Source organism: Pseudomassariella vexata, assembly GCF_002105095.1.
Source record: "Pseudomassariella vexata strain CBS 129021 chromosome Unknown BCR38scaffold_6, whole genome shotgun sequence".
Taxonomy (NCBI): domain Eukaryota; kingdom Fungi; phylum Ascomycota; class Sordariomycetes; order Amphisphaeriales; family Pseudomassariaceae; genus Pseudomassariella; species Pseudomassariella vexata.
Window position 1 is genome coordinate 2108694 of NW_024467961.1, and position 27767 is coordinate 2136460.

The window sequence follows — 27767 nt, forward strand, 5'->3', positions numbered from 1 at the left end:
CATATACCAATGGGGTAATAGACGGCGTTTGAAGGATGGGGATATCTCGATTGCGAAATCTGGGTCATTACCTAAATGCCTAAATGGTCAAAGGCGAGGGCAGGTGTGCGTTTGCGATGATACCTATTTTGCTTTTATACTGGACTATGCATCGGGTATGGCCCTACCATGCTCTACCTAGCTACTTAGTCAACCAACCATTTGGCTATCACTCAAGTCATGAGTGCGAAGGAAGAGATCTCTTCTCCTATTTAGTACATGATGGTACTATTTGGTGTGCTTATCGACTTTGTTATGTTCAGTATGAGGTTGTTTTGTTTGGTCCAGTATCTTCAGCTAACAATGCTTACTCGCACTCATAGCATATGCTGCTGTTGCCTTTTATACGTTTTACCTGCAGCATCGCACAGCTTACACGGCCACCACCACCACAAATCATATAGAGGCACATCACACTTGTATTATGAAGGTTTCCACAATGGGGACAATGGTGTGATGTCTTATCATGATCGTGTCTTATCCATAACAAATGTATGGGTGCAAAGCGTACCAGGTGTAGGGACGATTGTGTCTTCCATGCAGTACACATGGCAAAAAGAAAATTAGAGCAAAAAGGAAAACCTTTCGAGGCAGTTGTGAAGAACGATGACCTCATTATGCGCCATATTCTTCACCCCCTGCTGGAATGTGTATAAGTTTTCATGCTTTTCTCTCTCTTGCCCAAAGACTTTTTTGCCCTAAATTCCTGGCAAATGTAGAATCCCAGGCTATCCATAGATTCAACATATGTTGTCATGAGACTTGCATTTTCGAGCTCTGAATGTCAACCTGTTAATTTCGCTTTGGTGTTCCATAGGTACCGTCATTGTGCACCAATCCTGCGTTCCGACTTAATTCATCCACTGTTGTTCTTGGTCATCGCTGGTCACAGACCACATATCTATGTCACTACTATCGCCCTGTACTGAGCCTTCGCTGAGAGTAAGCGCGGTGCTGAAGTCGGCTGATGATGTCATGTCGCCTGTGGTCGCACCTACAGCTGCCTGGCTGGGAGCTGCAATGACTGATCTCCCGGCAGTGGGGGACGACGTAGTGCCGCCGTAACTGATGGTTGGTGCAGACGGTGCAATGCTCGATGTGTACACCGAGATAGAATCAGCGGTATGGAACCCGGGACCGGGCCGTGATGGTCCCGGCCCGTTGTAAGGGTTTGCACTGCTGGCATGCTCGTACACATTTCCTCGTCCATCGTCCAAGCCTTCAGCCCACAAGGGCAGGAAGCTCATCTCTTTTTCGTTGAGGTTCAAGTTCAGGTGCGGGGTCTTCTTCAATGGGAGTTCAACATCCACGGACAGCTGAGGGCTGATGAATTGTCGCTCGAGCAGCTGTATCAGCTCGCTGTGGAACTGGCCTATAGAGAACATGTCATCCAGGTCGGTGCTGTCTAGGTCCGGGAAAAGGTGCTCGTTCTGTCTCAGCTGGACATAAAGTTCGCTGACAAGAGGCGATTTGTGCAGACTGCCACACGAACCAAGTAAGTATTCGCGTGTTGTTTCATAACTGGGTGTTCTGCATTTACCTAGTTTTTCCAACGAGTTGACGTAGCAACTCCCATGGACGACGAAGCAATAGGCGTTGTGGGCCGTTGAATCTTTGGTAGATAACATTATAATGAACCATTGTGCTTCTTGGGACATAACAACTTCGGGCCTCGTCAACCAACTCAAAGTGATGGTCGTGACCAGTGGTAGCTTCCGCTCTGAACAGCACTGTTTTCCACCTGCGAAGAGAAAGAATCAAAATGAGTTAGTCGAAGCCTTTCGCGGTGCTTAGAAGATGAATCCGAGAGCCTACCAATGGTTAAGAGCGTCGGCTAAAGCAATGAATGCCTCTCTGGTTCGTTTAACAGCGTCAGGCCGAGAAGAATCGAGGGCAGCACCTGCTCTAGGATTGGAATTGCCAGAGTCGCTAGGAAGGATCGCGCCTATCTTATGCCCAAGGACCTATCCATTAACAATGATTAGTTGATATTGATCAAATTGGAAACGGCATCACGTACCTTCAACTTGGCCCATTCGGGAATTCCAAGATCACTGAAGAGATGGTCACTTGTCAATAGATCCCAAGTCTCCTTGGTACGATCAACAAGCTCCATGCTTGCGTGTTGCACGGCATTCTGGAGATCATCAGGGAGCTCCACGCAGGTACGGCCAAAGACGGTTGCAGTAGGGTTTCGACGATGATTTGGCGCCGAATCGTTGGCGAGAGCTTCGATTGCCTTCTCAACGACAATGATACGAAAGGCAACACCTGTAACCATTTGTTAGCTGTGCGCCAGGTATAGGATCCACTTTTGCCACGTTGTCTGTTTCTGCACTTGAAGTGCAAAGAAGGAACATTGAGCCATGGGAAAGGCAACGTACGTGTAACGTCATATATGTGCAGAGTCCATGCGATCTGCATAGCTGCCTCTGGGTGGAACTCGGTGAAGAGAGTATTGGGCTCTGCCAAAAGCCACACAGCGACGGCATCACGCTACACGGGTCAAGATTAGCTTTCATCTTCGTTTGGAGACACATTATGGCCGAGAGAGTGGCGGAATGGAAGTGTCAGGGTGGAGCCAAAGGGGAAAACTCACTACAACGCTGGTGCACTCGAAATACTTAGCAATGGCGGTGATGGTGTGCACTCGAGGGGCTGAATTCAAGCAGAGTGGTAGATAACCCTCGATTGCCAGGAATAATCTTAGGATGTTGACTCTGTGTCGAATCGGGCAATAGTCCTCAATCGATCGGGCCGGCGAAGGTAGTAAATCATCCAAATCCACCGTGGGTATGTCCTGGCTGACCGGCCGGTCCCAAGGCTCACCCCACTGCTCCCAACGACGTTCGCTATTGTCTGTAGGCGCAAACCACTATAACAACCTACGGTCAGTGATAACTGTCTCAGGATGGAATATAAGTTGGAAGTCGCATACGGTCGGCATTTTGGTACAGTTGAGGGGAATTGCCAAGTGATCTACGCAATTGTCGTCGTGGCCCGACACTCTGAATCTGGATACGTAGAATCTCTCTTTGGATTGCCACCACTCCGAGACGCTCGTCGGGAGCGACAAGTCGACTAGTTGCGATGCCACATCATCGCCCTCAGATGCGGGCGTGAGATTGATGATGTAATCAACCCCTGGAGGTAGATCAGCCTCAGTCAGGTGGAGACGATGGAGTGTGCTCTTCTGCTTTCGGGGAGACAAGAGCTCTTCCAGGAATGCTGAGCCGGTCTTGTCAAGATTCTTTTTGTGCATGAGAAACTTGGTCGAGACCCATTCATGACAATTGCAATTCCTGTAATTCTTCGGGAACTCCATGAACATTAGCGTATCTCCAACGGTCAAACGCGCGTTGACAGTTTCCAGGAGCATTAGATCTATGGCTTCAAGAGATTGAAGCTGTGAATGGGACGACCTGACATGCTCCTGCCCTCTCGCGAGCAACTGGCTTCAACTTAGTGACAGTCTATCGTCTATGAGCCCGGTGAAAACATACCTGGATGCGGGCTTCAAGCGGGGACAGTGGCTTCTCTGCATCACTATCCTGACCTTGGCTGGCGTCATCTGGTGGCTGTTGATCCTGGGTAAACTCCATGGCTGTGTCCTGAAGAAAGATGATATCAGTGTCGTTGCTTAATTCCCGTGGACAGTGAATATATGTTGGCGGTCGTCCCTGGATAGGAAAAAATGGTCGTGATGAAAGATGCACTGGCGTTTTTCGCTGATGTATGAGTGCAGTGCGAAAAGAAAACACTGGCGTTGTTGCCTCGGGTGTGTGGAGGTAGGGAAAGGAATGCTGGCGTCCTTGCCTGATTTCTGATAGTAACCGAAACACCGCGTTCTTGCCTAGTTTCCCTTTTGATCTTTTTTTCAGGGTGCTGGAAGGCGGGTAAAAGGTATTGTTCTTGCCTGGTCTTCTACAGCCGGGAACGAAAAATCAGCTTCTTTGCCTACATAATGTTAGCGAGGGACCTGTGAGAGCAGACAACTAATATCAGCATCTATAACTTGCTTCTGTGAGAGGAAAGGCTGCATCTCAGCGTCGTATGTACACTGGATATGGGCAGGTAAAGAGATGCTGCTCTCTCGACTAACGCTAATTGATGAACAGAAAGGTGTTGCTGTCTTTACTTTTCTCTGCTGCGTTTGGATTATCCGAAGGTAGAAAACCGGCCACCGTGTCTGATGACCGTGATTAAGAACGAGGAAGCAGAGGGTCTATCGTTCTGCTGAAATTGGCGGAGACACAGGGAGAAGAGATGGCTCCGGCTTGGACACGTGAGGGAAAGAGGGCAGATATGTTCCTTGCTTAGATGATATATGGATGCAACAAACGGGCTCCAACGGAGAAGGCCACAATGTGCTTGGATAGTGGAAGTAAGACTTGAGGCTCAAATGCAGGGATACAGAAGTAGGCAGCAGTGCGGGCTGCCGCACTGATATTGTACTACAATCAAAATGATTGGGACAATTCATCCACGCCGCAATTGGCCCCCAAAAGATTGGTGTCCAACAAGCCAGTATGAGGAATAGCAATCCTTCAACAAACTACGCATGTCTGCTTACTGCTGCTACCAAGAGAACACCTTGGCAAGCTCTGCATCAGGGAGCGATCTTATATTGTCCTGCAATGTGCTTGGAGTCGAGGTTTTCAGATGTGACGCTGCCAGCAAAGAATTAGAAAGGGGACCGTTACCAGTGACGCTTGCAGATTACTAACGCGTCCATGAGGTTCGGCACTCGCAAAACAAACAAAGAAGAGAAATGTAAACGGAACCTTCCATACGGCAAACAGCTTGGGTTGCAGTAGATGTCGTCTTGAGCACGTACATATCGTCAAATGCATCACCCAGTGCTCCTGCCTATGATGCTGGCCCAAATCCGAGTTGTAGATCAAGTATTGTTCCCGGGAATAGATGGGGTAACAACGGCCTTCAATGTCAAGCCACTGACAGCCGGGATGGGGAAGATCGCCGACTAGGTACCCCAGATTTATAATGAGGATGCCATTTCTGAATATTGAGGTACATGAAGTGAGAGAATGCATCGAATATCATTTTTAATAGGACTGCAGTAGTATTATGAGAGCTTTACGGGTTGTTTTTTGACATTTGCAAGTTGAGATCAGCAAGTCGCTGGTTTTTGGAATTGTTGGCACATCATGATGTTGCTCTGCTTACATGTCGCGACCAGAGGACCCGCTGAGTTAAGGCTGATTGTGCACCTATTTAAGCCGACTCAAACCGTCTGTCCCAGTATTACAACATTGAATGAAGTAGACAGGGAGGGTAGTTGTCATCTCAACTTGCCTGCAGATGCATGACTGTTCATGACTATGCCAGTGAGGAAAGCTTGGCCCCTGGATCTCATACCTCGCGGGCAAAGGTTTCCCCTGAGTAGAAAATGGGCTCGTGGCGCCTTCATTGTTGGATCAGGTCGAAGTCCCCGGTATTGGCACGCTGGCAGCCAAGGAGCTATATCGGCTAGGTGATTCGGACCAAACAGAATACAGCGAAAGTAGACTCAAGCGATCTGGATCAACCCGAGGGCTGCGTTCGCTGAGAAACTTCTCCTGTGGTAGCTCTGTCTGTATTGCATGTAGCAACGAGGAGTGTTCCTAACATGTGGCTATCCGGTTTCCTTCTGTTCATTTCAAGAATGACACAAGCTAATCATGTTTTCTTTGAGGTGATTAGTTACGAAGATAACTGATCAGTTGAGAGGTCTACATGGATGGACTTGACAATCCCAGGAGGGCTGAGACTAGACAGTGTCAGTCAAAATAGCAGAGCATTGTAGTCTTAAAAGGGATTTTCTCTGGATTATAAGCAGCTCCGAAGAACAAATTATTTCCTCGGAATAGTGAAGAGGAAGTGCTTACAGTTTGTCGCCTCTTTTCATATTAGTAAGGATAGTCATAGCACTGACTGGTGCTTCTACAAGCCCGAGGTACGGATGTAATGTGATTACATATAACCTGTAATTGATATAGCTGCTCATGTTATCTATGACATGCCCGTTCCTCTGCCTGGCCTTAGCCGATGAAGATAATACGTCGCCTGTAGACACCAAGTATGCGAAACAAAATGAAGGGGTAGGCCAAGTGGTGTCAGGATCGGACACTTCAGACGCAATTGATTACATACCTACTGCTTCCTGGAACTCTCACTGCTGCAACATATTGCTTCATGATGATGCGACAGCTGTTCAGGGGAGTAGGAGAGCAGTCCAGTTCCCTGTTCGAAACTTGCCATATGACAAGTAGACAGCATGAAACGGGAGTTAGAAAAGAAACACAACAACCGGGACTCACATTATGACTACTTTAAAAATATCAATAACTGACCTGCATATAGGGATCCCTTTCAAACAAGCGGCTATGATGAGGATGCTCTCGTGCTAATCGAGATCTACGATGTTACCAAAGCTGGAACGAGGCCTCAGCTGTGGACTCTTAGTATCCACTTAAGTAGTTGGAATATCCTAAGACGATGTCATAGCTAGGGTCCAACTGATTATAAAGACGTGCAGAACTGCCGTATCAAGCAGCTTCCCAAAACTTCAGCACAAAGACTCGAATGACTCTCGCCGACCCAATTATGAATACTGACCCTCAAGGTATGAGAGAAATCTGAGTTTTAAGTTGTCGACATCCATTATCTGGCTCAAAGGTGCCAATTTCCTATCCTGGGTTGCTTGCTGTGTGTTTTCTACAATGCCCAGATCTTCCATGCGTTCGATGTCATCCCATGCCCTAAGCTAAGCAAGGCGGCCAATCATTGCTGGAATATACCAGTACTTACAAGTGCCATTTTCCATTCAAAACTCCTCCAGATTCCACATAGTTTCGGTAGCTTAGGGAGCGAGTCTTCTTCCACTGACTTGGAATACTGTGGTAATTTTAAGCTCCGTCAATTGAACACCGTGTGAAAATGTACCGTCATACATATCCGATGGTTGGCTATAACATGGACGTAGTATATGCGGAGCGAGCTTTGCAACTTTACTTGCAGTCTTCCCATATGATGTGGAGGATCTACATGAAGACGTGTTGTGTTTTCGATTCTAGCTAGGTTTTGAGAAAACTGTCCAGCCGCTCCGTAGCTTAACAATGACCCTGCAGAGGAAGAGGCGTATGCGTGTCTCATGCATCCTACACATACCTAGGGTATGTCCTCAGCTGGTCACACATTTTTTGGGGGTTAGTCGGCAGCTCATAAGTGCCGTTTAGACGCCCGCTAACCTAGTCACCACCGCCGTGAATGTTCGGTCAAGAGGGATAGTTTGAGCAACGTCGAGTTTCAACCCATAATATATGTCGAGTTCTGTTTCATAGATTTCCGAATTGGACAATTGAGGTTTAAACTTCAAGGTAGTACTACTTATGATAATCACCCTTTGACAGTGCGGACGGCACCAACTACGCACCCATCATGAATGATAGTAGGGACAGTGTACCAGCGTATAGGGCGTCTAGTGCCCAATTCTGAACTGCTCTAGTATTCATATACGGTGAGCTTATGGTTGACTTCTGAGTGGAGACTTGGCCCGAGAAGAACCACGAAGCATAGATTGCGGACCATCCTGATTCCTTCATCGAGCAGGCCCTTGTTTCTTTCAGCAGCAAATATCAAAATTAACATGATTTTACAAGCCCGACATAGCTTGTCGTGATAAATTTGTCCCTGGCTTTCTCATCGTAGCTGCGCGCGGAGTGGATTATCCCAATATTTACCCCATCCTCTATAGCCTTCAGCTGAGCGCGGATGTAGAAAATGACCACCTACGCATTGACGTCGAAAGCAAAGAGACAGTTCTCATCCGTCTCGTCCACAACGGGGGTTAGAAGGCATGTTAATGCCGGCCACGTTGACGGCGCCATCGAGCTTGCCTAGTTTATACACCGTCGGCTCGATCCAGGTGTTCACCGATTCGCGGCTTCGCACGTCCACCACACCATGTGCTTCTCCCTGGCCCGCAAGGACTTGACCACCGTCTGCAGTGCCTCGATACTGATGTTGGCGAGAGAGACGATTGCGCCGCGTGATGCGAACAGTTTCGCCGTTGCCAACCCCAGGCCTAAGGTGGCGCCAGTAATGGCTAAAGCTGTGGATATAGTGTGCTCAGCAGGTTCTGGCGTCGACCTACAGTCAGTAGGGTACTGATAACGCGGGTGACAGAATAGATGGCGCATCCAAAGGGAATAGCAAGTCTATACCCGGTTTACTACACAGGAAAATCGGGCAATCCCACACTATCCTGCCCTTGACTCGCCGTTTGATTTATCATCTGCTTGCTGGTCAAAAATCCTCTGATACTATGGACTTTGACCAGTACAAGCCTATGTAGAAAACCAGACTATGACACGTGTTAGCTATTAACGAATGTAGTCGTCATCAACCGGTAATATCTCTGATAATGATAAGATAATGAAGTAGCATGTATGCTGCAAGGTTACAATTGCTTGAAGTTCCCCGCACCACACACATATAGGAGGCAACACAATAGCAGCACTGCTACGCCGCCCCAAAGCGCCTGTGCACCAAATATAAAGTACTCTTTCAAGCAACTCTGTGTTACTCGAAAAATCCCAACAATTGTTTCGGACCTCCTCAGGGTGTTCCATCCCGAAGTCACTAATGCACGTTCAGTCCTAATATCCCTGCAAGACGGCAATGTCTACCCGGGGTCTGTCGGTATGTCTCGTGCACACTTTCCCCATTTTCGCCTGCCGTAGAGCTAAAACGCCCTAGCTTCAACTCAAGATAACCTAGGCAGATAGATGCACACGTTTTATCGGGGAGGTCCAGTGTACGTACCTACTAGGTATGACTTCATGTTTGTAGATCTTTCGCAAATTCCCGGGTGTGGCATGATCATAGATCGAACTTCCACCATCCATCGGAAGGTATATACCTCCCATATCTATCTCTCCTGACACAACTCAAGCTATTATACCGTCGAAGACGCGATCATTTGATTGCAACACTACTGTAAATCTCCTTCTGGTCTTGTATGCTGTTGCCAAATCCCGACTCGCCGGTTTAGCCGTGTTCTTCAGGATAGGATTCTCGTGGAAGTCGACGGAAGTCGACCACCAGCAGCTCGCAAAAACCGCCTCCAGACAAGATGGACCCTATTCGACCCAATGTTGGCGGACAACCTCTCCGTTCACCTATGTAAGATTGAAATTCTCCCCGTTTTCATTCCTTTCTCTGTTTCTTTTTCTTTTCTTGGTTTTGGGTTCTGTGTTGCTCAGGACGAGCCCTGACTCTCTCCATCCACAAGTAATTCCCCACTGACCGCCAATTGTAGTCGCCACCGTGGATTGGCTCTCTTCACTCTCGTGACGACTTTCACCATCTTTGCGGGCGCCAGATACAGACTACACAAGAACGAGCAAGCCCAGAAGAACTCGGCAGATCCCAACTTCTATGTCAGTGTTGATCGCAGTGGGGGTGGGGTTTGAGCTCTTGAAACAATTAGCCCCCAGACTTGCAGGCGAGGTGTCTGGTGATGGACGACACCTCAGGAGACTTATGAAATGACTGGATTGACCTGTCGAATGATATACGCAGAGTAGCACCATTCTCAACTACCTGATGAAAAGGGGTGAGCGGGGTTATCGGTGAGAGAGACGGTTAAGGACTGGCTGAGACGTGAATCTCAATTGTCAGGTTCGGCGACAAAATAAAGTCAAGGCATCAAAAAAAGAAAACAAACAGAGAAATTGACAAATTAATCAGAAGCTACCAGTGAGATAGATGCAATATAATCTTTGAATGTCATGCAGACAAAGCCAAGTGAAAAATGCTCTGTGTTCGCTATCTATATCTTACAGCTGTTGCGATATGGTATACTATGCAAATACAACGCGGAGCCTAAAACCAGATATCAAGATATTGTTCTACAGCAACATAACCCCATTTTCCTTGATAGCCGGTCAACGCGCAAATGCCAACCAGAACGCCTAATGCCGCAACCTATATGTCGCACAATGCAAGATCTACGCCCAGATCCCCTCTGCTCCGAACAGGGACAAAACGCAATCAAGGCATCATCAGAAAGAACTCCCTCTTCGTCTGATACGCTTTGTCTCCTGTTCTTTACCGCTTTCCGACTTGGCAACCTCCTTGCCCTTCCCCTTGTTTTTCGGCTTCACGCCCGACAATCCAACTTTATCTTCTCTCGTGCTGCTCGGTCGGCTTCCGCCGCCCTGCGCCTTCTTCACTGGCACGCGCTTTCGGTCCTTCCCTGCTACGCCCACCTCCATGACACCGTTCCAACTGCCATTCTCCGAGTTATGAGACGTGGACACCTGACTACGCATGCCGCGCATCTCTTTCGCCACTTCAGCGAAGCTCTCTTCCAGGGTCTTCATTCTTGCCAAGACGAGACGGCTCATGCGTTCAGCGTTGTCGCGCTCTTGACTTCCACGCCCAAGACCTTTAAGTTGACCCGTTGCCATGGCCATCTGTGTCGCGAAGGACGCCGGGACAGCACCAAGCTCGTTGTTAGCGTCGTGGTCTAGTCCTATGTCCGAGTTAATATCGACGTCTAGTGAGGGTAGCCGACGAAGACGCGCACCGGCGGTCCCCAAAAGAGCTGCACGAGTCGGTGCAGTCTTGGACGGAATCGGGCGTGGCCGCGTGGGTGGTGGCGCTATGTGGATGGTCCTCCGCGGAGAGCGGTGACCTGCACCTGTTGCCGGCGTTTCTACAGGGGTTTGGCGGCTACTCTTCGGTCGTGAACGGTTGCCTGAAGTGTGCTCCGACACCGATGGTGGAGTGTTTGTTCCTCGGCCACTCCCCTGAGGCGCGTAGAGGATCGTGGTTGTGGACATGGTGCGGCTATGCATACCTCCTTGTCGAGAAGTTCCAGTGCGCGGCGAGGCGTTGGCTGTGTGCTGATGTTGAGAAGAGTGTCTTGAGTTGAGTGATGACGGGGCTAGAGTACCGAATCGAGTTGCCATTGGTGTGGTGAAGTAGTCCTCTTCTTGCGGTACCGACTTCGCGGTTGCGCGGCTTTCTGTGGCATGTTCATCGTCTTCATCCTCATCGTTGGTTACAAGCTCGTCATCACCATCTGCATCCGTTTGGTCTTTGTAATCTGTGTGTTCCTCGTCCATGACTCCTGTAGAGTGGATGAAGTGTCGCCTCGGAAATCCATTGTTGGAAATTAGATCGGCAGGATCGCTTGCGGCGGATCTCACATCTGACACTGTCCTGTATCTTCGCGGTAGTTCTCGGCCAACGCTCGAACGACGGTGCCAGTCAATTGGCCGATCTAGTGACGGCCAATTCGAGGACTGTGGTTCTCCAACGTCATCATTCTGATCCATCCAGTGCCGGATGGCCGTCTGGGTCTTCCGTCTTTCCTGCCTTCGTTGATGTCGCAGAGTGCCGGAATCGGGAGGCCGCCTGAATACTTCTTCCAATGCGCGGTCCTTCTGCAGACCAGTGACCGACTCCTCGCGGACTCGAATGTTGGGGCTGAATATCGCAGTCCGGCTCGCAGGGTCGGCCAATGACAGAGTACGTCCTTGTCCACGTCCATGGTTTTCCACAAGATCAGTAGGTTCGTAAAGAGCTGACGCTAGGAAGTACTTTTCGTAAAAGTATATGCAGAAGAGAAGCGGCCAATGAGTGAGTTTGATGACGGTGCGGTTCAATCTCACGAACTGGCGGATTGGCATGCAATATCGTAAAGGCATCAACATCCAGGCGAAGATATTGCCGGGTGCAATGTAGGAGAACAGTGCGTCATTTTTGACCATTGAAATGGTATTTATGGCGAATAGAAATTGATGTTCTTGCGTAGCATTTGAAGCAATGGCCATGAAAGAATTTGTCAAGACTGTAATTAGAATGGTGCTACACATGACATTAGTAGGGAACAACTTAAACCGGCTGAGGTAAGACCTACACAACGACGAAATGACACATGATGAGGAAGAATACGAGCAGAAGTTTGCCCAAGAAGTTGTATTCGGGCCAACTGGAAGTTTTTGTTTAGCCAAGTCTCCAAGAGTTGGGTGATTTCAGCACTTACACATCCCAGGCCGCTGGCGTAAAGCCCATCAGGATTTGAAATATCTTGTATGCTACATCGGGAGCATCATTGCTATTCTTGGACAGGGTAAAGAAGACGAAAAACCCAGAACAGCTGATGAGCACAAGGACGAAAACGGCAGCGAGATCGACGGCCATGAGCCGAAAAGCGATGAGGAGCTGCGAGAAGTACTGATAGTGGTCCAGGACGCTGAAAATACGAGGTAAGAGTAGAATTGCATTGGATGCCAGAACGTCGTACGCCATGTCATTCCAATGGTGTGGATCTACAAGGAATACCCCATAGACCCTCATGCAGTAATACACGATGAGCAAGAGAAGAATCCCTAGATCGAAGATGTTCCAAAAGCTCATGATGTACAGAGAAAATCCCTGTTCATTGAAGCCAACGACCTCGTCAAGCATGAAACCAGCACTCCAGAACCAGAATATCAGTTCCAAGGAGGTGATGCGACTCGACCGTTCCACCAGAACGGCAAGAAATAGACATATCAAGATGAACAGTGAACAAGTCGACAGGAACTGTCTATACCGGGGAACACGAAGCCGAGACAGCTTGAGGGGAGAGGCGTGGCGGGGGTTGTACAAGGTCACAGTTCGTCTAACGGGCACCTCATGAAGTGGAAGACGGCCCTGGTTCTCTTTTCCAGGCTGGTAGCCGAGGAGAGGCGTTCTTGCATCTACCGATCTCCGTCTTGGCGTCTGTTTGGCACTAGGAGGTGTCTGAGGGGCTCGATGTAGTTGATCGGCCGAAGAGTAGAAGCTGATAGCACCATTCCAGATAGCTTCCAGTTGCTGCACAACAAGAGGGTGTGATAGAAAGTATTTGGCCGAGGCGCGAATGGCCACCTCAAGCGTGGAAGACCGCGCCGCAGATTGTCTGCTTCGGGGACTCGGCGTGTTTGGGGTTTCTGGCAGACCTTGCAGGGGATAGAAGTCGTACGACAGAGCGTCTATGAGTTCTCTGGTGTTGTACTCCTTCAACAGCTTCAGAGCAAGGAGCTCGCAGGCCTTGGCGCGAGTAGAACTCGTACCTGCATTGCCGGGGTATAATTGGGCTTCTTTGGCGAACTGTAGACAGTTGGCCATGAGTGCGTACAAGGTAGCCCTCGTGAAGTGTTGGGTCCTGATCTGTTGCTGCATGGGCTTGATGAGAAATTGGGAGACTTGAGGCGACCGCAGCTGCTCCCATGACAGCGACGTTTCGGTACGTGTTTGGACGATGATTCGTATAGCGTGAACGGTGTTGTAGACGGGCAGTGAGTCTTGCCATAATTGTTAGTTTCCAGTTCTTATTGCTTTTAAAATGCGCCTTTGCTTACCCAGATAGCTTGCGGCGAAGAGAGAGAGCATAGATGTCGAGCTCCTCCGCCTGCTGTCTTGCATGCCACCGCTATCTTGCCGGTACCGCGTCGTCAGCCTGGGCAGCTCGCCAGCTTCGTCCGCTTCGTCCGCTTCTTCGTTGGACTCATCTTCGTCGTCGTCGTCATCGGCCTCGGTGAAGTCGGCCGTCGCATGGCGAGACTCAAGGTATTGGCGATTGGTCGGACCGGGTGAGGGCGTGTTGGGGTTCGACTCAAACATGGACAAATTAACGCGACGATTCGAGTTTTCCCGTGACTTGTTGGGTCGCAGCAAGGAAGACAGCATATCCGTTGCCGAAGGCATCATGACAACCTCCGATCCCCGACCTCCTCGCGGCACCTACTGACTTAAGTAGGGTAATAGTAACATTGGCAAGCGGCTCGGAACACGTCAAACGAGGCGAGATGAGGTCCTAATCACCGCGACGGGCGGGAAAAACAGTGGACAAGCTGCAGAAGAATAAAAGCTCGACAAGATGGCGTCCTTAGCACAACGGCACGGTGGGTCGCCTCGTCAAGGAAAGCAGGGATACCAGGCTCTGACCTGGAGGGAACCTGCAACTTTATTAAATTCACCTGGGCAAGTCAGCACAGATCAAGCATGAAGTACATGTGCAATGCATCCACTGTTGCTCCAGCACAACCATGCCCCCCCGATGCCAGCAGTTTAGAGCATGGGTATGTACTGAAGCAGGTAAAGTGTGCTTCGATTTTCAAGGTTGTGCGTGCAGCAACCATTTAAGTTTGAGGAAGGTGGACGGGGAATGTTGTTGACGTCGAAAGCGGTCTAGAAATTATTGATAAGGACCCCTTGCTTTAGGAGTCAATCCTGTTTCCAGGTTGACCCTAGGAAAAATGAGTTGATGTTGACATTTTCTAAGCAGCCAGCAAAGAAATATCTCTCATAGCATCGATCGTCCGATCGAACATCCCTATCGATGGACCCGTCTTCATAAGGCATACTTCAAGCATCCATGTGGGTTTCGCTATTTTCCAAGCATTTGGACAATTGATAGATGTGTCACTGGCCACTCACCTTCACCGGTTCTCAACAATGTCCCGCAGGCGGCGGCTTGCCTCACCTAAGCGCGATCTTATTGCACGCATGACCACCCCTCCTTCCAAGGTGGGATTGCAGCCACTTCGAATCATCATAGCGGAGATCACCACATGCATGCGCTCAGCATGCAGTTTTCCGAGCTGTTTGGCTCCCATTGGTAGCGTAAGACAGCCTTTCCGACGATGGTCTGTCCCTCTTTGCAAGCTAAAAACCCCAAGATCGAAAATCAACACGGGCTTTTCACAACCGGATCTGAAACTGCGAAGCTTGGATCTCTACTATACGACTAGCTAGTGCCGAAATCGGTGCTAGCAGAAGCTAGTTGCGGAGCAAGCTCTCCAAGATGTTCTGCATGCACCCCCATTCCACAGTGTCACCGGATGCATGAAGCGCCGTGACACTGATAACGAACTATCTCGGCCTGCCTGTCGTGCTTAGATTACATCGGATCATTGTCAAGTTGCACCCAGCGGCAGTTGCGTCAATTCTCAGGTGAGAAGGAGTTTTCTATGCGACTATCTGCTTCGACGAGGCATAGACTAAATGGGAAAGCCTCAAGAGTCTTGTTCACTGGTATCGGCCTCACCGCTCGTTCGAGTCACAGTTCCAGTGTAAGAGGACGACGGCATGGGTGATATTCTGAAAGTCGGTCGTCTCCCTGGATCATCTCCATTGGATCATCTCCCCAACTTGCTGAGGTTGCCGTAGCACGTCGACGAGTCACGATCTCTAGCGTCTACTTTGATGCACGCACCATGCTCGCTTGCTAGCTTGATTGCATCATGCATTTAATAGCCGGACAAGCCTGAGGCCTTCAAGCTATACCCTTTTCACTCAAGCTTGCCGTGTAGTATCGTCTGAGGCTCGTAAAATCGGTGCAATTGACTTCGAGACTGGCAGTTCCCCTGGTCGGTATAAGAACAAGCCGATAACCTCGATGGCCTTATGGGTGCTCTTACCACTCACTCGCTGACCCTTCAATGCTTCGAAAATCAAGTTGCCATTATCGAGAAAAGAGAGACAACCCCACCAGACGGGGAGGTACGGCCAAGTACAGGGCTACAAAACCCCGCCTCAAACCAGAAGTAACCACCATAGAAAAAGAAAAGAAAGCATCCTTTTTTGGCCTTCATATAAATCTGGTGCTCACTATCGTTATTTGCAGTATTATTCTACAGCGGAGAGTCGTTACCGTCGACCTCAGATCCCTCAAGCCGGCGCTTCACACCATCTAGTACTTCAAGCTAATACGTCGGGCCAATACCTAAAGTCAAGTACCTCGGCCCTTCCAACTCTAAAAATACCTCATATCGACAGTCACATTGAAGAAGCACTTTGGAGACTAGGCCGGGGCTCTCGTAGGCTATGGATGGCGTAGGGCCGTGGCAATTGTGAGCCTAGCATCAAGGAGGTGGAGTCACCTGCTGTGTACGTTGTGGATGAAGGACTCAGAAGATGAGCTGTCAAGATGAGATATCTGGAGGTGGAGAGATCGGAAGCGTGAGGACGAGATTTACCATAAGGTTCTTGGTAAAAATGACCGAGGGCGGTCATTATGTGGGAAGGACTAGATGGGAAGGTACGGCCAAGTACAGGGCTACAAAACCCCGCCTCAAACCAGAAGTAACCATCATAGGAAAAGGAAAGGAAACATCCTTTTTTGGCCTTCATATAAATCTCCACCTCCCTCACTCAACCTTGACCCAAAGTAGTCGGCATATCTGACTTAGTTGCACTAGGGCTAGCGACAAAAACAACAACCTACTAACAGTTGTTCGCTCGTTATCAGCACCTGCGGTCCTCGTTCAGCAGCTATAAAACTTTACGAGGGGACAGTCCCAACATAAGTAAAGGTCAATGTACTTAAGTAGCCTTAGGTAGCTAAGAGCTGACTGACTGAGCTTGGCCGCGCGCGGGGTTCTCGACCGGATCGATTCCCATGACATAACTTCTCAAGTTTTTTCTCAGGTCTTTGTCTGCTCTTCTTCAATGCCGGCGTACATAAATTTCTTGTTTCTCTGGGCTTCACTATAAGCATGGCGACCTTGGCATATGGCAACGACGTATCCGATGCGCTTAGCTCCTAATCAAGACTCCGCCCTGAGAGAGAGGCTGCGATAATACCTGCCTAACCATAGGACGAAATTTGCAAGGGTTTGCAGAGCTAGAATCTGGTTGGACAATTGATCAACATGCCAGGTTCTGGCTACTTTACGTAGTAGCAGGCCAATGGGCACATGTCATTCGCCAGTCTTTGCAGATCGAAAAACTTTCTCGAAATGCAAGCCCCATGCATGGCGGGGTTGCTACCGAGAAAAAAAAAAGCTCTCTACAGGCGTTCACCGAGATTTTGAAATTTTTCTCGTAAAGTCGCCAATGTGAAGATCATTTGTATCAACTGAGCATCGGACTGGCAGTAATGAGCACTTGATTCAACTGCCGTTTTGCAGCACGAGATAGCTCTTTTCGTGAGCCCGTGAGCTGCATCTGCCACCCGGCATTGAGCCCCCCTCTTCCCCGAAGTCATCCGCAATCCCGCCAGTAAGCGCGAGTCCGCCTCTGTACGACTTCAAACCAACAGAATGGCTGCCGTTCAGCACCAGCCCGCCACGGCGAAGGTCGTCGACGCCAGTGACGACGGGTTCATGTGCCTGGAGCTCAAGGATGGCTCGTCCTATCAGGGCTATAGTTTTGGTGCTAAGAAGAGCATCGCTGGAGAGTTGGTCTTCCAGACTGGCATGGTGGGGTACCCTGAGAGTGTGACCGACCCTTCATACCGCGGCCAGATCCTTGTCATCACGTTTCCTCTTGTAGGCAACTATGGCGTTCCATCTCGAGAAAAGACCGACAAGCTACTAGGGGACCTGCCCGAATACTTCGAGTCAAACGAAATTCACATCGCCGGTCTCGTGACAGCCTCATACTCAGGCGAGGATTATTCCCACTACCTCGCCTCGTCCTCCCTAGGAACCTGGTTGAAAGAGCAGGGAATACCGGCCATATATGGTGTCGACACCAGGGCCTTGACAAAACGGATCAGAGAGAAGGGAAGCATGCTAGGTCGCCTCCTTCTGGAGAAACGCGACTTAAGCAACGGGGCTACTAATGCTGTCCAAGGAAACACCGTCCCCACCGCTGAGCATTGGAAGTCATCTTATGAACAAGTGGACTGGGTCAACCCTAACGAGAAGAATCTTGTTGCCGAGGGTAAGTTCCTACTGCTACGAATCCAGATCCCATGCTTATTTTTTTGTGATTAGTCTCCATCAAAACCCCCAAGTTGTACCAGCCCAGCCCAGAAACAGCGTTGAAACACGCTTCTGGGCGCACCGTCCGAGTTCTCTGTCTGGATGTCGGAATGAAATATAACCAGCTACGATGTTTCTTGAAACGCGGCGTTGAGGTCCTCGTATGTCCCTGGGATTACGACTTCTCCACGGATGCCGGAAAAGAATATGATGGCCTCTTCATCTCTAACGGACCTGGTGATCCGGCTGTCATGCAAGAGACAGTCAAGCATATTTCTGCCACCATGAAAGCCAATCAAACACCTGTCTTCGGAATCTGTCTTGGACATCAGCTGCTTGCGCGTGCAGCTGGGGCTGCAACCGAGAAGATGAAGTTCGGTAACCGTGGGCATAACATTCCCTGCACGAGTATGGTCACCGGAAAGTGTCACATTACTTCGCAAAATCACGGTTATGCCGTTGATGCGAAGAGCCTTCCCTCAGAATGGAAAGAGCTGTTTGTTAACGCCAACGACGGCAGCAATGAGGGCATCATGCATGTCAGCAAGCCTTATTTCAGTGTCCAGTTCCATCCTGAGAGCACTCCGGGGCCCCGAGACACCGAGTTTCTTTTCGATGTCTTCATCAACACAATTATGAAATGTGGTCAGGACCCGAAGCTTCTCAACGCCCCGGTAGAGTTCCCAGGTGGCACTGCCGAAGAAAATAAGAAGCTGCATCCGAGAGTCAATGTCAAAAAGATTCTTGTACTTGGAAGCGGAGGTCTCAGCATTGGGCAAGCAGGCGAGTTCGACTACTCTGGAAGTCAAGCTATCAAAGCTCTGAAAGAGGAGGGCATTTACACAGTTTTGATCAACCCGAACATTGCAACGATCCAGACGTCCAAGGGTCTGGCTGACAAGGTCTACTTCCTCCCCGTGACAGCTGAATTTGTTCGCAAAGTCATCGTTTACGAGCGTCCGGATGCGATATACGTTACGTTTGGCGGCCAGACGGCCTTGCAAGTTGGTATTCAGCTGAAGGACGAATTTGCAGAGCTCGGAGTCAAGGTCCTTGGCACCCCTATCGACACCATCATCACCACCGAAGACCGTGAACTCTTCGCTCGAAGCATGGAATCGATCAATGAGAAGTGCGCCAAATCAGCTTCCGCCAGTAGTGTCGACGAGGCTATGGAAGTCGTCAAGGACATCGGGTTTCCCGTTATTGTCAGAGCTGCTTACGCTCTTGGTGGTCTTGGAAGTGGCTTCGCCAATAACGAGCCCGAGTTGCTTGATCTTTGCAACAAAGCGCTAGCCGCCAGTCCCCAGGTGCTTATCGAGCGCAGTATGAAGGGCTGGAAAGAGATCGAGTATGAGGTGGTGCGAGATGCCCAAGACAACTGTATTACCGTCTGCAACATGGAAAACTTCGATCCTCTTGGTATCCACACAGGCGACTCCATCGTTGTTGCACCGTCCCAAACGCTTTCGGATGAGGACTACAACATGTTGCGAACTACCGCAGTCAACGTCATCCGCCACCTCGGAGTTGTTGGCGAGTGTAATATTCAATATGCGTTGAACCCAGACTCGAAGGAATACTGCATCATTGAAGTCAACGCTAGATTATCTCGGTCGTCCGCCCTCGCATCAAAGGCGACAGGCTACCCTCTGGCATTCATAGCCGCTAAGTTGGGTCTCGGCATCCCTCTCAAGGACATCAAAAACTCGGTCACCAAGGGTACCTGTGCGTGCTTCGAGCCATCTCTTGATTATGTGGTCGTCAAGATGCCCAGGTGGGATCTGAAAAAGTTTACTAGGGTGTCAACGCAACTTGGATCATCGATGAAGAGTGTGGGCGAAGTTATGAGCATCGGCCGAAGCTTCGAGGAAGCGATCCAGAAGGCGATTCGTGCTATTGACTTCCACAATCTTGGGTTTGGAGAGACGCCGGCGCTGATGTCCATCGATGACGAGCTGCAAACCCCGTCGGACCAACGCCTCTTTGCCATTGCCAACGCCATGCACACTGGATACTCGGTTGACAAGATCTGGGAAATGACCAAAATTGATAAGTGGTTCCTGCACAAACTGATGGGATTGAGCACCTTTGCCAAATCTATGGCCGAATATGACACTAGCTCCATTGCAAAACGCCCTGATGTGCTTCGTCAGGCAAAGCGTCTTGGATTCTCTGATCGCCAACTGGCCAAGTTCTGGGATTCCAACGAGCTTGCTGTCAGAAGAATGCGACTCGAGGCTGGTATCACGCCGTTCGTGAAGCAGATCGATACCGTTGCGGCGGAGTTCCCTGCTTACACCAATTACCTTTACCTTACATACAATGCATCGGAACACGACATGACCTTCAATGACCACGGTGTCATGGTTCTTGGATCCGGTGTCTATCGTATCGGTTCCTCTGTGGAATTCGATTGGTGCTCCGTAAGAGCCATTCGCACGCTCCGGCAGCTCAAATTCAAGACGGTCATGGTCAACTACAACCCCGAAACCGTCAGCACAGACTACGATGAAGCAGACCGCCTGTACTTTGAGAACATTAACCTGGAGACGGTCCTCGATATTTACCAAATGGAATCTTCGAGCGGTGTTCTGGGCGCCATGGGTGGTCAGACACCCAACAACATCGCGCTGCCGCTGTCACGTTCCGGTGTCAAGGTACTAGGCACGTCTCCGGAGAACATTGATAATGCCGAGAACCGATACAAGTTCTCACGAATGCTCGACAAGATTGGCGTGGACCAGCCGACCTGGAAGGAACTTACGAGCTTTGCAGAGGCTAAGTCGTTCTGTGCCACGGTTACATATCCTGTACTTGTTCGACCTTCCTACGTTCTTTCTGGTGCTGCCATGAATACAGTCTACTCGGAGGCGGATCTCGAATCCTACCTTGACCAAGCTGCCGAGGTTTCTCGTGAACATCCCGTTGTCATTACGAAATACATTGAGAACGCCAAGGAGATTGAAATGGATGCCGTGGCAAAAGATGGCAAGGTCGTTGGCCACTTCATTTCTGAGCATGTCGAAAACGCTGGTGTTCATTCAGGCGATGCCACTTTGATCCTGCCACCCCAAGATTTGGAAAAGACAACCATCCAGCGCATTGAGGAAGCAACGCAGAAGATCGGTCTTGCTCTGAATGTTACAGGTCCATTCAACATTCAATTCATCGCTAAAGACAACGACATCAAGGTCATTGAATGCAACGTGCGAGCGTCGCGTTCATTCCCCTTCGTGTCCAAGGTAATGGGGGTAGATCTCATTGAGATGGCCACCAAGGCCATCATGAACGCGCCATTTGCGGAGCACCCCCCTACCAACATTGCTCCGGACTGTGTGGGAGTCAAAGTCCCGCAGTTCAGTTTCTCTCGTCTTTCCGGAGCTGACCCCGTACTGGGTGTGGAAATGGCCTCCACCGGAGAGGTCGCTTGTTTCGGTAGCGACAAGTACGAGGCCTATTTGAAGGCTTTGATATCGACAGGCTTCAAGATCCCCAAGAGCAACATCCTGCTCTCCATTGGCTCCTTCAAGGATAAGAAGGAGATGTTGCCATCAGTTGCCAAGTTGCAGCGAATGGGCTACAAGCTGTTCGCTACTGCGGGTACTGCCGATTTCCTCCAGGAGCATGGTATCCCCGTCCAGTATCTCGAAGTTCTCGGGAAAGAGGAAGACGACGACCAAAGATCCGAGTACTCGCTGACGCAGCATCTTGCTAAGAACATGATTAATCTCTACATCAATCTGCCATCCAACAACAAGTACCGCCGTCCTGCCAACTACATGAGCAAGGGATACCAAACGCGGCGAATGGCCGTAGACTACCAGATCCCTCTTGTTACCAATGTCAAGAATGCCAAGATTCTTGTGGAAGCTATCGCAAGACACTTTGACCTTGACATTGGGAACCGCGACTTCCAAACGAGTCATCGCACTGTCGTGCTGCCGGGTCTCATCAACATCGCTGCCTTTGTACCCGGAATCATCTCCCAGAGCAGTAATGATCTCCAGACTATCACCAAGACCTCAATCGCTTCAGGCTTCAGCATGGTGCGCATCATGCCGATGGGCATTGAGGGTTCCATCACAGATGCCAAGACATTGAAGCTTGCACAGCAAAACAGCAAGCGTGGCGGATATTGTGATTACAACTTCTGTTTCTGCGACATCGGACAACGCCGACCAGATTAGCCATGTCACGAGCGAAGTGGGCTCTTTGTTCATCCCATTCAACCATTTGTCAGACAACATCAACAAGGTGGCGGCGGTCACGACGCATTTCGACTCGTGGCCGACGCACAAGCCCATCCTGACGGACGCGAAAACCACCGATCTCGCCTCCATCTTGTTGTTGGCTAGCCTTCACAGTAGGCGCATCCATGTCACTAGTGTGACAACCAAGGAAGACATTCGCATAATTGCCCTGAGCAAGGAGAAGGGTCTTAACGTAACCTGCGATGTCTCCATCTACTCACTCTACCTGACACGGAAGGATTATCCCGACTGTCTTGGCTTGCCGACTCCTGAAGACCAACAGGCTCTATGGGATCATCTTGCCACGATTGACGTCTTTTCCATTGGCAGCCTTCCCTACCAGCTTTGCCATGGCACCGGCTCGACCACGAACCCGTCAGTAGGCATTGCAGATGCATTGCCATTGCTGTTAACTTCGGTCACCGAGAACAGGCTGACGTTGGATGATATCAAGACGCGCCTGTATGACAACCCTAAGCAGATCTTCGAGCTTCACGAACAGGTTGGGACATCTGTAGAGGTGGAAATTGACAGGCCATACACTGTGCCGTCAACGTCACTTTGGTCACCGTTTGTGGGGAAAACAATGCGCGGAGCTGTTCAGAGAGTTACCTTCGGCGACAAGACGGTTTGCCTTGACGGAGAAATGCTCCCCATTCCTCCTCTGGGCAAGGACATGTCAACCCATGGTAGCATGCCGGTGCCGATGTCACCACCCATGAGGCCTCTGCAGCAATCCATTAGCTACACGCCTGACAGCCCCGGGGGCAGACATCAATCTATGTTTGGCGCACCAAGACCTCTAACCCAACCACGAGCTCTGGAATCGGCAATGGGAGATGGTCTTGGCCTAGGGTTCCCCACGCAGAACCGAGCCGTCGACTCGCTCAGAGAGCTTCTGTCACAACCATCCTCTTTCAAGGGTTCTCATGTTCTCTCCGTGGCCCAATACTCCCGTTCTGATCTCCACCTCCTATTTACCGTGGCTCAAGAAATGCGACTGGGCGTGCAACGGGAAGGCGTTCTGAACACCCTCCGAGGCCGCGTGCTTACTACTATGTTCTACGAGCCATCTACACGCACTTCGGCCTCTTTCGATGCGGCCATGCAGCGCCTTGGCGGTAGGACCGTTGCTATCAGCACGTCGACATCTTCAGTACAGAAAGGCGAAACTTTGCAGGATACGCTGAGGACCCTGGGTTGCTATGGTGATGCCATCGTCCTCCGTCATCCCGAAGAGAAGTCTGTTGATATCGCAAAGAAGTACAGTCCTGTACCTGTGATTAACGGCGGCAACGGCAGCAAGGAGCACCCGACTCAGGCGTTCCTGGATTTGTTCACGATCCGCGAAGAGCTCGGTACGGTCCAAGGCCTGACCATCACGTTTGTTGGTGACCTTCTCTATGGCCGTCCTGTCCATTCTCTGGTGTACCTCCTGCAGCACTACCAGGTGCAAGTGCAACTCGTATGCCCCAAGTCGCTCGGACTTCCTTCCAAGGTGCGTGAACAGCTGAAAGCATCGGGCCAGCTTCTTTGTGAGTCGGAGACTCTTACCAAGGAGATTCTGGCGGCGAGCGACGTGTTGTACTGCACCCGGGTTCAGAAGGAGAGATTTCCTAGCGTGGAAGAGTACGAGAGGGTGAAGGGGGCGTACCGCATTGACAACAGCACGTTGAAGCATGCGAAGAGCAGCATGGTGGTGTTGCATCCTCTTCCGCGGAACGAGGAGGTGGCTGAAGAGGTGGACTTCGACCAGCGTGCTGCGTACTTCCGACAGGTCAGTTTATTTGAACCAAACCATTTCACGACGGCCGACAACTAACAGATAACACTAGATGCGATATGGTCTATACTGCCGCATGGCACTGCTGGCTTTGGTCATGTCTGCTTAGAATGATTTGTGTGGAAGTATTTCTCATAGTTTTTTTCTTCTTTTTTGGGGGTGGGAAAAAACTGGATGTGATGATCAGATTGTGGTCGTGATGTGGGTGAAAAGTATGGATATTTATATATAAATGCGTAGTTGGGTTATCTGGCTTAGCACGACTGGTTGAGGTAGAAAGGCAAAAGTGTATTAGAAGTCGTAAGGCCCAGGCCGTTCATGAGTGCATTTGGATGATTAAACGTATAGGTTGGGAAATGGGCGTTACGTGTACATACATGTATTATATGTGTTGTATATCTGTATATAGTTTGTGTGTATAGTTGATATATGTATATAGCTGCTGTGTGACGTGTATGTATTGAATACAATGTTGAGTGGGGCATCCTTCCTACGTGGTGAAACAATCAAAAACAATCAAGTTAGGGCCATCTTGAGATAGATTCTAAAGCCGACTGCGTACTTTGCCATCAATTGCAACCCGAAATCGAAAGAATATGAGGGGAGGGCATTCGCGCCTGCTGCTTTATGACGTCATCCACTTACTTGTCTGAATTGTGTTCGAAAAGCGGACCTCTCAGTCTCAACATTAAATCATCGTTTTGTAGAATCTTTGGCGTGGCGCCGTTCACACAAATACATGTTTTTCACATTCAACTAAACACAAAAAACTCATTTTACTTGCTACGACGCATTGATGCGTCGCCTTGGACTTACTAACCCACTCGTACGAAGAGCCGTGCAACTCGCATCTCACCTAGGGTCCGGCACCATCATGATGTCAACAACGACTTCCTCTGCTTCGGGCTCTGCGGCGCCGTGGCGCAACCTCTTTGTGGAGCATCTCGAGGGCATGAAGTTGCCCGAATTCACACTCAGCACAGTGCGCTGTGTGCCGTCATCGGCATCAGCGGGGTTCGGCGTCACCGGCGGTGTCGGCGACAGGTCCGTCTACGTGCCGCGAGCGCGGACGTGCATCTTCCGGGGCATGTGGGCGTCGCTGCCTGTCAACCCTAAGAACGAGGCAGAGCTCAACCCGGAAGTCTACGAGAGCGACTTTCCGACTTTTACGACGGATGTGCGCATGGACAAGATGGCGGAACTATGGGGAGCGAGAGTTGACGATGGCAAGAATGAGTGGCAAGGGACGGGAGGCGGAGGGCCTGTCGAGGCCGTCTGGTGGGCTGAGGGGCCTAAGGTGCAGTGGCGGGTGAGGGGACGGGCTTACGTGCTGGGACCAGACGTGGAGACGTCAGAGAGCGGGAGGGAGACGCGGGAGATGCTCCGGGCGGGAATGCTGAAGAGGAAGAGGCAGGATGACGGGAAGGATGGCGAATGGAGCTTCAGAAGGGAGATAACGGCACACTTTGGGAACTTGGCCCCGGGCATGAGAGGAACGTTCAAGAATCCGCCGTCGGGCCTACCCATAGAACTACCCTTCGATGACGGACTGGAGCTTGGGCAGAAGGTGGACGACTTGCACGACGAGACGGCGAGGAAGAACTTTAGGGTTGTGGTTATCGTGCCCTACGAGGTCGACAGGACCGACCTCTTCGGTCCCGTGCGTGGCAGGAGATGGTTGTACCGTTTGACCACCGGGGGCCGGACGGAGCCCGAGATGCCGGGCGGGATAATGGAGGGCGCGTGGGAGAAGGTCGAACTATGGCCTTGAGCTGAGTGGACACTGCGTAGACAGGAAGCCTTGCATAGTTGCAGTTGCACATGATGGTGTTGCATTGTCGGGCACCACCTCGGGCACCTCGGCCATAGGCTTAACTCCAGAGGCGTTACAGCTTAATGATTAGAGATGACATGTCGTCCATGTGAGGTCGGCTATACGACGTAGTGTCTTTAGCCGCAAATCCGAACTCAACGTGGCGAGAGTATTATCGTTGAATTGGACGAATCTGGTCTCAATCTGACCACTTGAGAGGCGTAGGCGGCGTCATCGTCAAAAAATCAAGGCAATAGCCATCTGCCGACCTTGCTCGCTGTCCCGACGGTTTGGTAAATTGCCACACCTCGTCAACCTCATTCCCGCGAATTCCATGTTTTTCTCATGTTACACCTAGCAATGGGGTTTACGACGTTTCGAAAGCATGTATGCATTGAAAGCATGAAAAAATGTCGAAATGGTACCCCGGTCAAGTTTTTGGTGCGACTGTGCACTGCGAGCAGGCTGTCGGCCTGGCCTGGCCTGGCCTGCGGAAGTCGCATCGCATCGCATCGCATGCAATCCTCCCGATTTAAGATGATCGACGGATAACCATGGTTGGCACATGGCATACTGGCCGGCGCAGCGCGATGGACTAAAAAAGTATCACGCAGCCTTCATGCAGTTGGTTTGATGACAACGAGGCGAGGGGTTGCTGACCACCAACTTTGCCATAAGCGACTCTGAGTGGCTGCCTAAGCGCCAGGTTGGCTCAAGTGTCTGCCACATGGCCGAAGCAATTGGAAGCCTCCTTCACTTGCAATCAGGAATTTTAGAACGACTCTTTGCCGGATGAGTCGACATTAATATACAGAATGTATTCGTACTGCATGGCAAGATGTGTGAGAATGGACTCTGAAGAAAGAATGACCCAATAGTTGCTCAAAGTTGGCGGTGGTCGCCGGTTGCGAACCCCTCTCTAGCCCTTCCAAACCGCCCCCCTTCCCTTCCCCCCCTGCGACGACCGACGAAGTAGTGGGGGACACTTCACTATGCATCTATTTTGATCGGCTCTCCACGTGTTCACCCTGCTCTTCACTGCTACTATAGTAATGCCACCGCACTCTTACGGAGGCCCTTACGCAGGGATTACCACAGACCCCTTTGCGCCTCATGACACTTTTTTCAGGACGACCAACAACCAGCGAGTCAAAGGTTGACCGACAATCTCGGACTTTTGATCGTTGCTCATGTGCGAAAAAGTGACAGGTCTGACGAAGTGGGGATGTCGTTGCGGTGGACGTCATGGGTACTGTTAGATGAATGGTCGATAGTAGTGATTGTAATAATAATACAACTGTGGTGTATAGGAACAAAGTACACACGCGTACTGGTGAGGCTGCAAGTTGGTCGCGGCTTTTCGTTCCCTTTTTTTTATTTCCTGCGACGGATCTCGCAGTTTCAAACCTGTGTCGTTTTCTTGCCAGTCGTGTTCTTAACGCCCAGGACGCAAGATTGGCATGCCACGAATTCTCGACGAAACCAAATGCCCGTCGGCCCATACATCCGAAAGGCGGGAGGGGCTCGAAGGATTGCGTATGCAGCGCCGAAATCTTCAATATGGAAGGGGGCCAGGGGGCACGCCTGCCCATTTCACATCTTTCTCCATACCGTACACTTTGGCCTTGTATGGTTTGGAACCCGGTTGGTCTTTAGAAGCCCAGCGCATTATCCTGTTCGGTGTTTCTAGAAGGATTCCCGTCGTAGAGATGCTTGTTCGAAACGTATCATCGGCAACATGTATTATTACGATCCATTTGACAGGACAGGCTTCAGATCTGCCCGCCACCTGTTCTCCTGTTATGATTTTGAACCGTACTTCCTATCTCGTACGGGACGTATGCTGTGATTTTGTTCTCCAGGGTACTGCGGAGCACTCAATATAGAGTAGCATCAATTCCGTATTAGGTCAAGTTCTGCGTTCACTTTGTGGATCTATTAGTGCGAGAAGCCGGCTGTCGCTCGCAACATGGGCCCATGTTGGTCAGCTTTGTTGAATGGTGACGGTGCGAAATTTGGAAGATACGCAGTAACGCTTAGTTCTAAACCCATCATTTCGAAGTGCTTGACTTGTTACTGCAATTACACTTCGTATAATGTTCAACCGTGAGCTTGAAGGGATAAAGGCG

At 50.2% G+C, this 27767-nt stretch overlaps 8 protein-coding genes across 8 annotated transcripts; 4 read left to right on the top strand and 4 right to left on the bottom strand.

Moving 5' to 3' along the window:
• The first annotated feature begins 67 nt into the window (after positions 1–67).
• Positions 68–748, top strand: BCR38DRAFT_196128 (uncharacterized protein). Its single transcript, XM_040854052.1, has one exon. The coding sequence runs from the start codon at positions 259–261 to the stop codon at positions 604–606; it is 348 nt and encodes a 115-aa protein (XP_040716521.1). The 5' UTR covers positions 68–258; the 3' UTR covers positions 607–748.
• BCR38DRAFT_196132 (uncharacterized protein) lies at positions 749–3873 on the bottom strand. Its single transcript, XM_040854053.1, has 8 exons — positions 3543–3873; positions 2978–3490; positions 2639–2914; positions 2424–2535; positions 2060–2310; positions 1855–2003; positions 1580–1780; positions 749–1518 (listed from the first exon to the last, which is right to left on the bottom strand). Exons 1-8 carry the CDS (start codon positions 3639–3641, stop codon positions 891–893), a joined length of 2229 nt encoding a protein of 742 aa, XP_040716522.1. The 5' UTR covers positions 3642–3873; the 3' UTR covers positions 749–890.
• A 736-nt stretch (positions 3874–4609) lies between these two features.
• BCR38DRAFT_196193 (uncharacterized protein) lies at positions 4610–5204 on the bottom strand. The gene is made up of 2 exons (XM_040854054.1): positions 4767–5204; positions 4610–4709 (listed from the first exon to the last, which is right to left on the bottom strand). The coding sequence occupies exons 1-2, from the start codon at positions 5091–5093 to the stop codon at positions 4698–4700; spliced, it is 339 nt and encodes a 112-aa protein (XP_040716523.1). The 5' UTR covers positions 5094–5204; the 3' UTR covers positions 4610–4697.
• A 165-nt stretch (positions 5205–5369) lies between these two features.
• Positions 5370–7238, bottom strand: BCR38DRAFT_513949 (uncharacterized protein; the record flags this gene model as incomplete). The annotated part of the gene is made up of 9 exons (XM_040865062.1): positions 5370–5633; positions 5776–5809; positions 5928–6023; positions 6193–6249; positions 6360–6366; positions 6658–6800; positions 6850–6936; positions 6993–7082; positions 7210–7238. The coding sequence occupies 9 exons, from the start codon at positions 7236–7238 to the stop codon at positions 5478–5480; spliced, it is 699 nt and encodes a 232-aa protein (XP_040716524.1). The 3' UTR covers positions 5370–5477.
• A 1127-nt stretch (positions 7239–8365) lies between these two features.
• On the top strand, positions 8366–9063 carry BCR38DRAFT_196208 (uncharacterized protein). The gene is made up of 3 exons (XM_040854055.1): positions 8366–8742; positions 8800–8872; positions 8996–9063. The coding sequence occupies exons 1-2, from the start codon at positions 8490–8492 to the stop codon at positions 8826–8828; spliced, it is 282 nt and encodes a 93-aa protein (XP_040716525.1). The 5' UTR covers positions 8366–8489; the 3' UTR covers positions 8829–8872; positions 8996–9063.
• Positions 9064–10106: 1043 nt separating this feature from the next.
• BCR38DRAFT_341252 (uncharacterized protein) lies at positions 10107–13701 on the bottom strand (the record flags this gene model as incomplete). The annotated part of the gene is made up of 4 exons (XM_040855856.1): positions 10107–11919; positions 11972–12043; positions 12098–13382; positions 13440–13701. 4 exons carry the CDS (start codon positions 13699–13701, stop codon positions 10107–10109), a joined length of 3432 nt encoding a protein of 1143 aa, XP_040716526.1.
• Positions 13702–16883: 3182 nt separating this feature from the next.
• Positions 16884–24354, top strand: BCR38DRAFT_432593 (uncharacterized protein). The gene is made up of 14 exons (XM_040860194.1): positions 16884–17748; positions 17802–18239; positions 18273–18406; positions 18440–18463; positions 18500–18634; positions 18668–18677; positions 18714–18793; positions 18827–19056; positions 19093–19099; positions 19136–19501; positions 19532–19591; positions 19622–21944; positions 21997–23819; positions 23878–24354. Exons 1-14 carry the CDS (start codon positions 17124–17126, stop codon positions 23932–23934), a joined length of 6312 nt encoding a protein of 2103 aa, XP_040716527.1. The 5' UTR covers positions 16884–17123; the 3' UTR covers positions 23935–24354.
• A 40-nt stretch (positions 24355–24394) lies between these two features.
• BCR38DRAFT_432595 (pyridoxamine 5'-phosphate oxidase-domain-containing protein) lies at positions 24395–25866 on the top strand. The gene has a single exon (XM_040860195.1). The coding sequence runs from the start codon at positions 24622–24624 to the stop codon at positions 25594–25596; it is 975 nt and encodes a 324-aa protein (XP_040716528.1). The 5' UTR covers positions 24395–24621; the 3' UTR covers positions 25597–25866.
• The last annotated feature ends 1901 nt before the right edge of the window (positions 25867–27767 follow it).

Excerpts from the sequence above, each read along its gene's own strand:
- BCR38DRAFT_196128 (XM_040854052.1), top strand. The coding sequence starts at position 259 with ATGATGGTACTATTTGGTGTGCTTATCGACTTTGTTATGTTCAGTATG.
- BCR38DRAFT_196132 (XM_040854053.1), bottom strand. The coding sequence starts at position 3,641 with ATGGAGTTTACCCAGGATCAACAGCCACCAGATGACGCCAGCCAAGGT. Across the intron at positions 2,004-2,059 it reads CCGAATGGGCCAAGTTGAAG|GTCCTTGGGCATAAGATAGG; the intron begins GTACGTGATGCC and ends GTTAATGGATAG. Across the intron at positions 1,519-1,579 it reads CAACTCGTTGGAAAAACTAG|TCTGCACAAATCGCCTCTTG; the intron begins GTAAATGCAGAA and ends TTCGTGTGGCAG.
- BCR38DRAFT_196193 (XM_040854054.1), bottom strand. The coding sequence starts at position 5,093 with ATGCATTCTCTCACTTCATGTACCTCAATATTCAGAAATGGCATCCTC.
- BCR38DRAFT_196208 (XM_040854055.1), top strand. The coding sequence starts at position 8,490 with ATGCTGCAAGGTTACAATTGCTTGAAGTTCCCCGCACCACACACATAT. Across the intron at positions 8,743-8,799 it reads TGTCTACCCGGGGTCTGTCG|CTTCAACTCAAGATAACCTA; the intron begins GTATGTCTCGTG and ends AAAACGCCCTAG.
- BCR38DRAFT_432593 (XM_040860194.1), top strand. The coding sequence starts at position 17,124 with ATGGCTGCCGTTCAGCACCAGCCCGCCACGGCGAAGGTCGTCGACGCC. Across the intron at positions 18,794-18,826 it reads GCGGCCAGACGGCCTTGCAA|CTCGGAGTCAAGGTCCTTGG; the intron begins GTTGGTATTCAG and ends GAATTTGCAGAG. Across the intron at positions 19,592-19,621 it reads ATCTGAAAAAGTTTACTAGG|AGTGTGGGCGAAGTTATGAG; the intron begins GTGTCAACGCAA and ends TCATCGATGAAG.
- BCR38DRAFT_432595 (XM_040860195.1), top strand. The coding sequence starts at position 24,622 with ATGCGTCGCCTTGGACTTACTAACCCACTCGTACGAAGAGCCGTGCAA.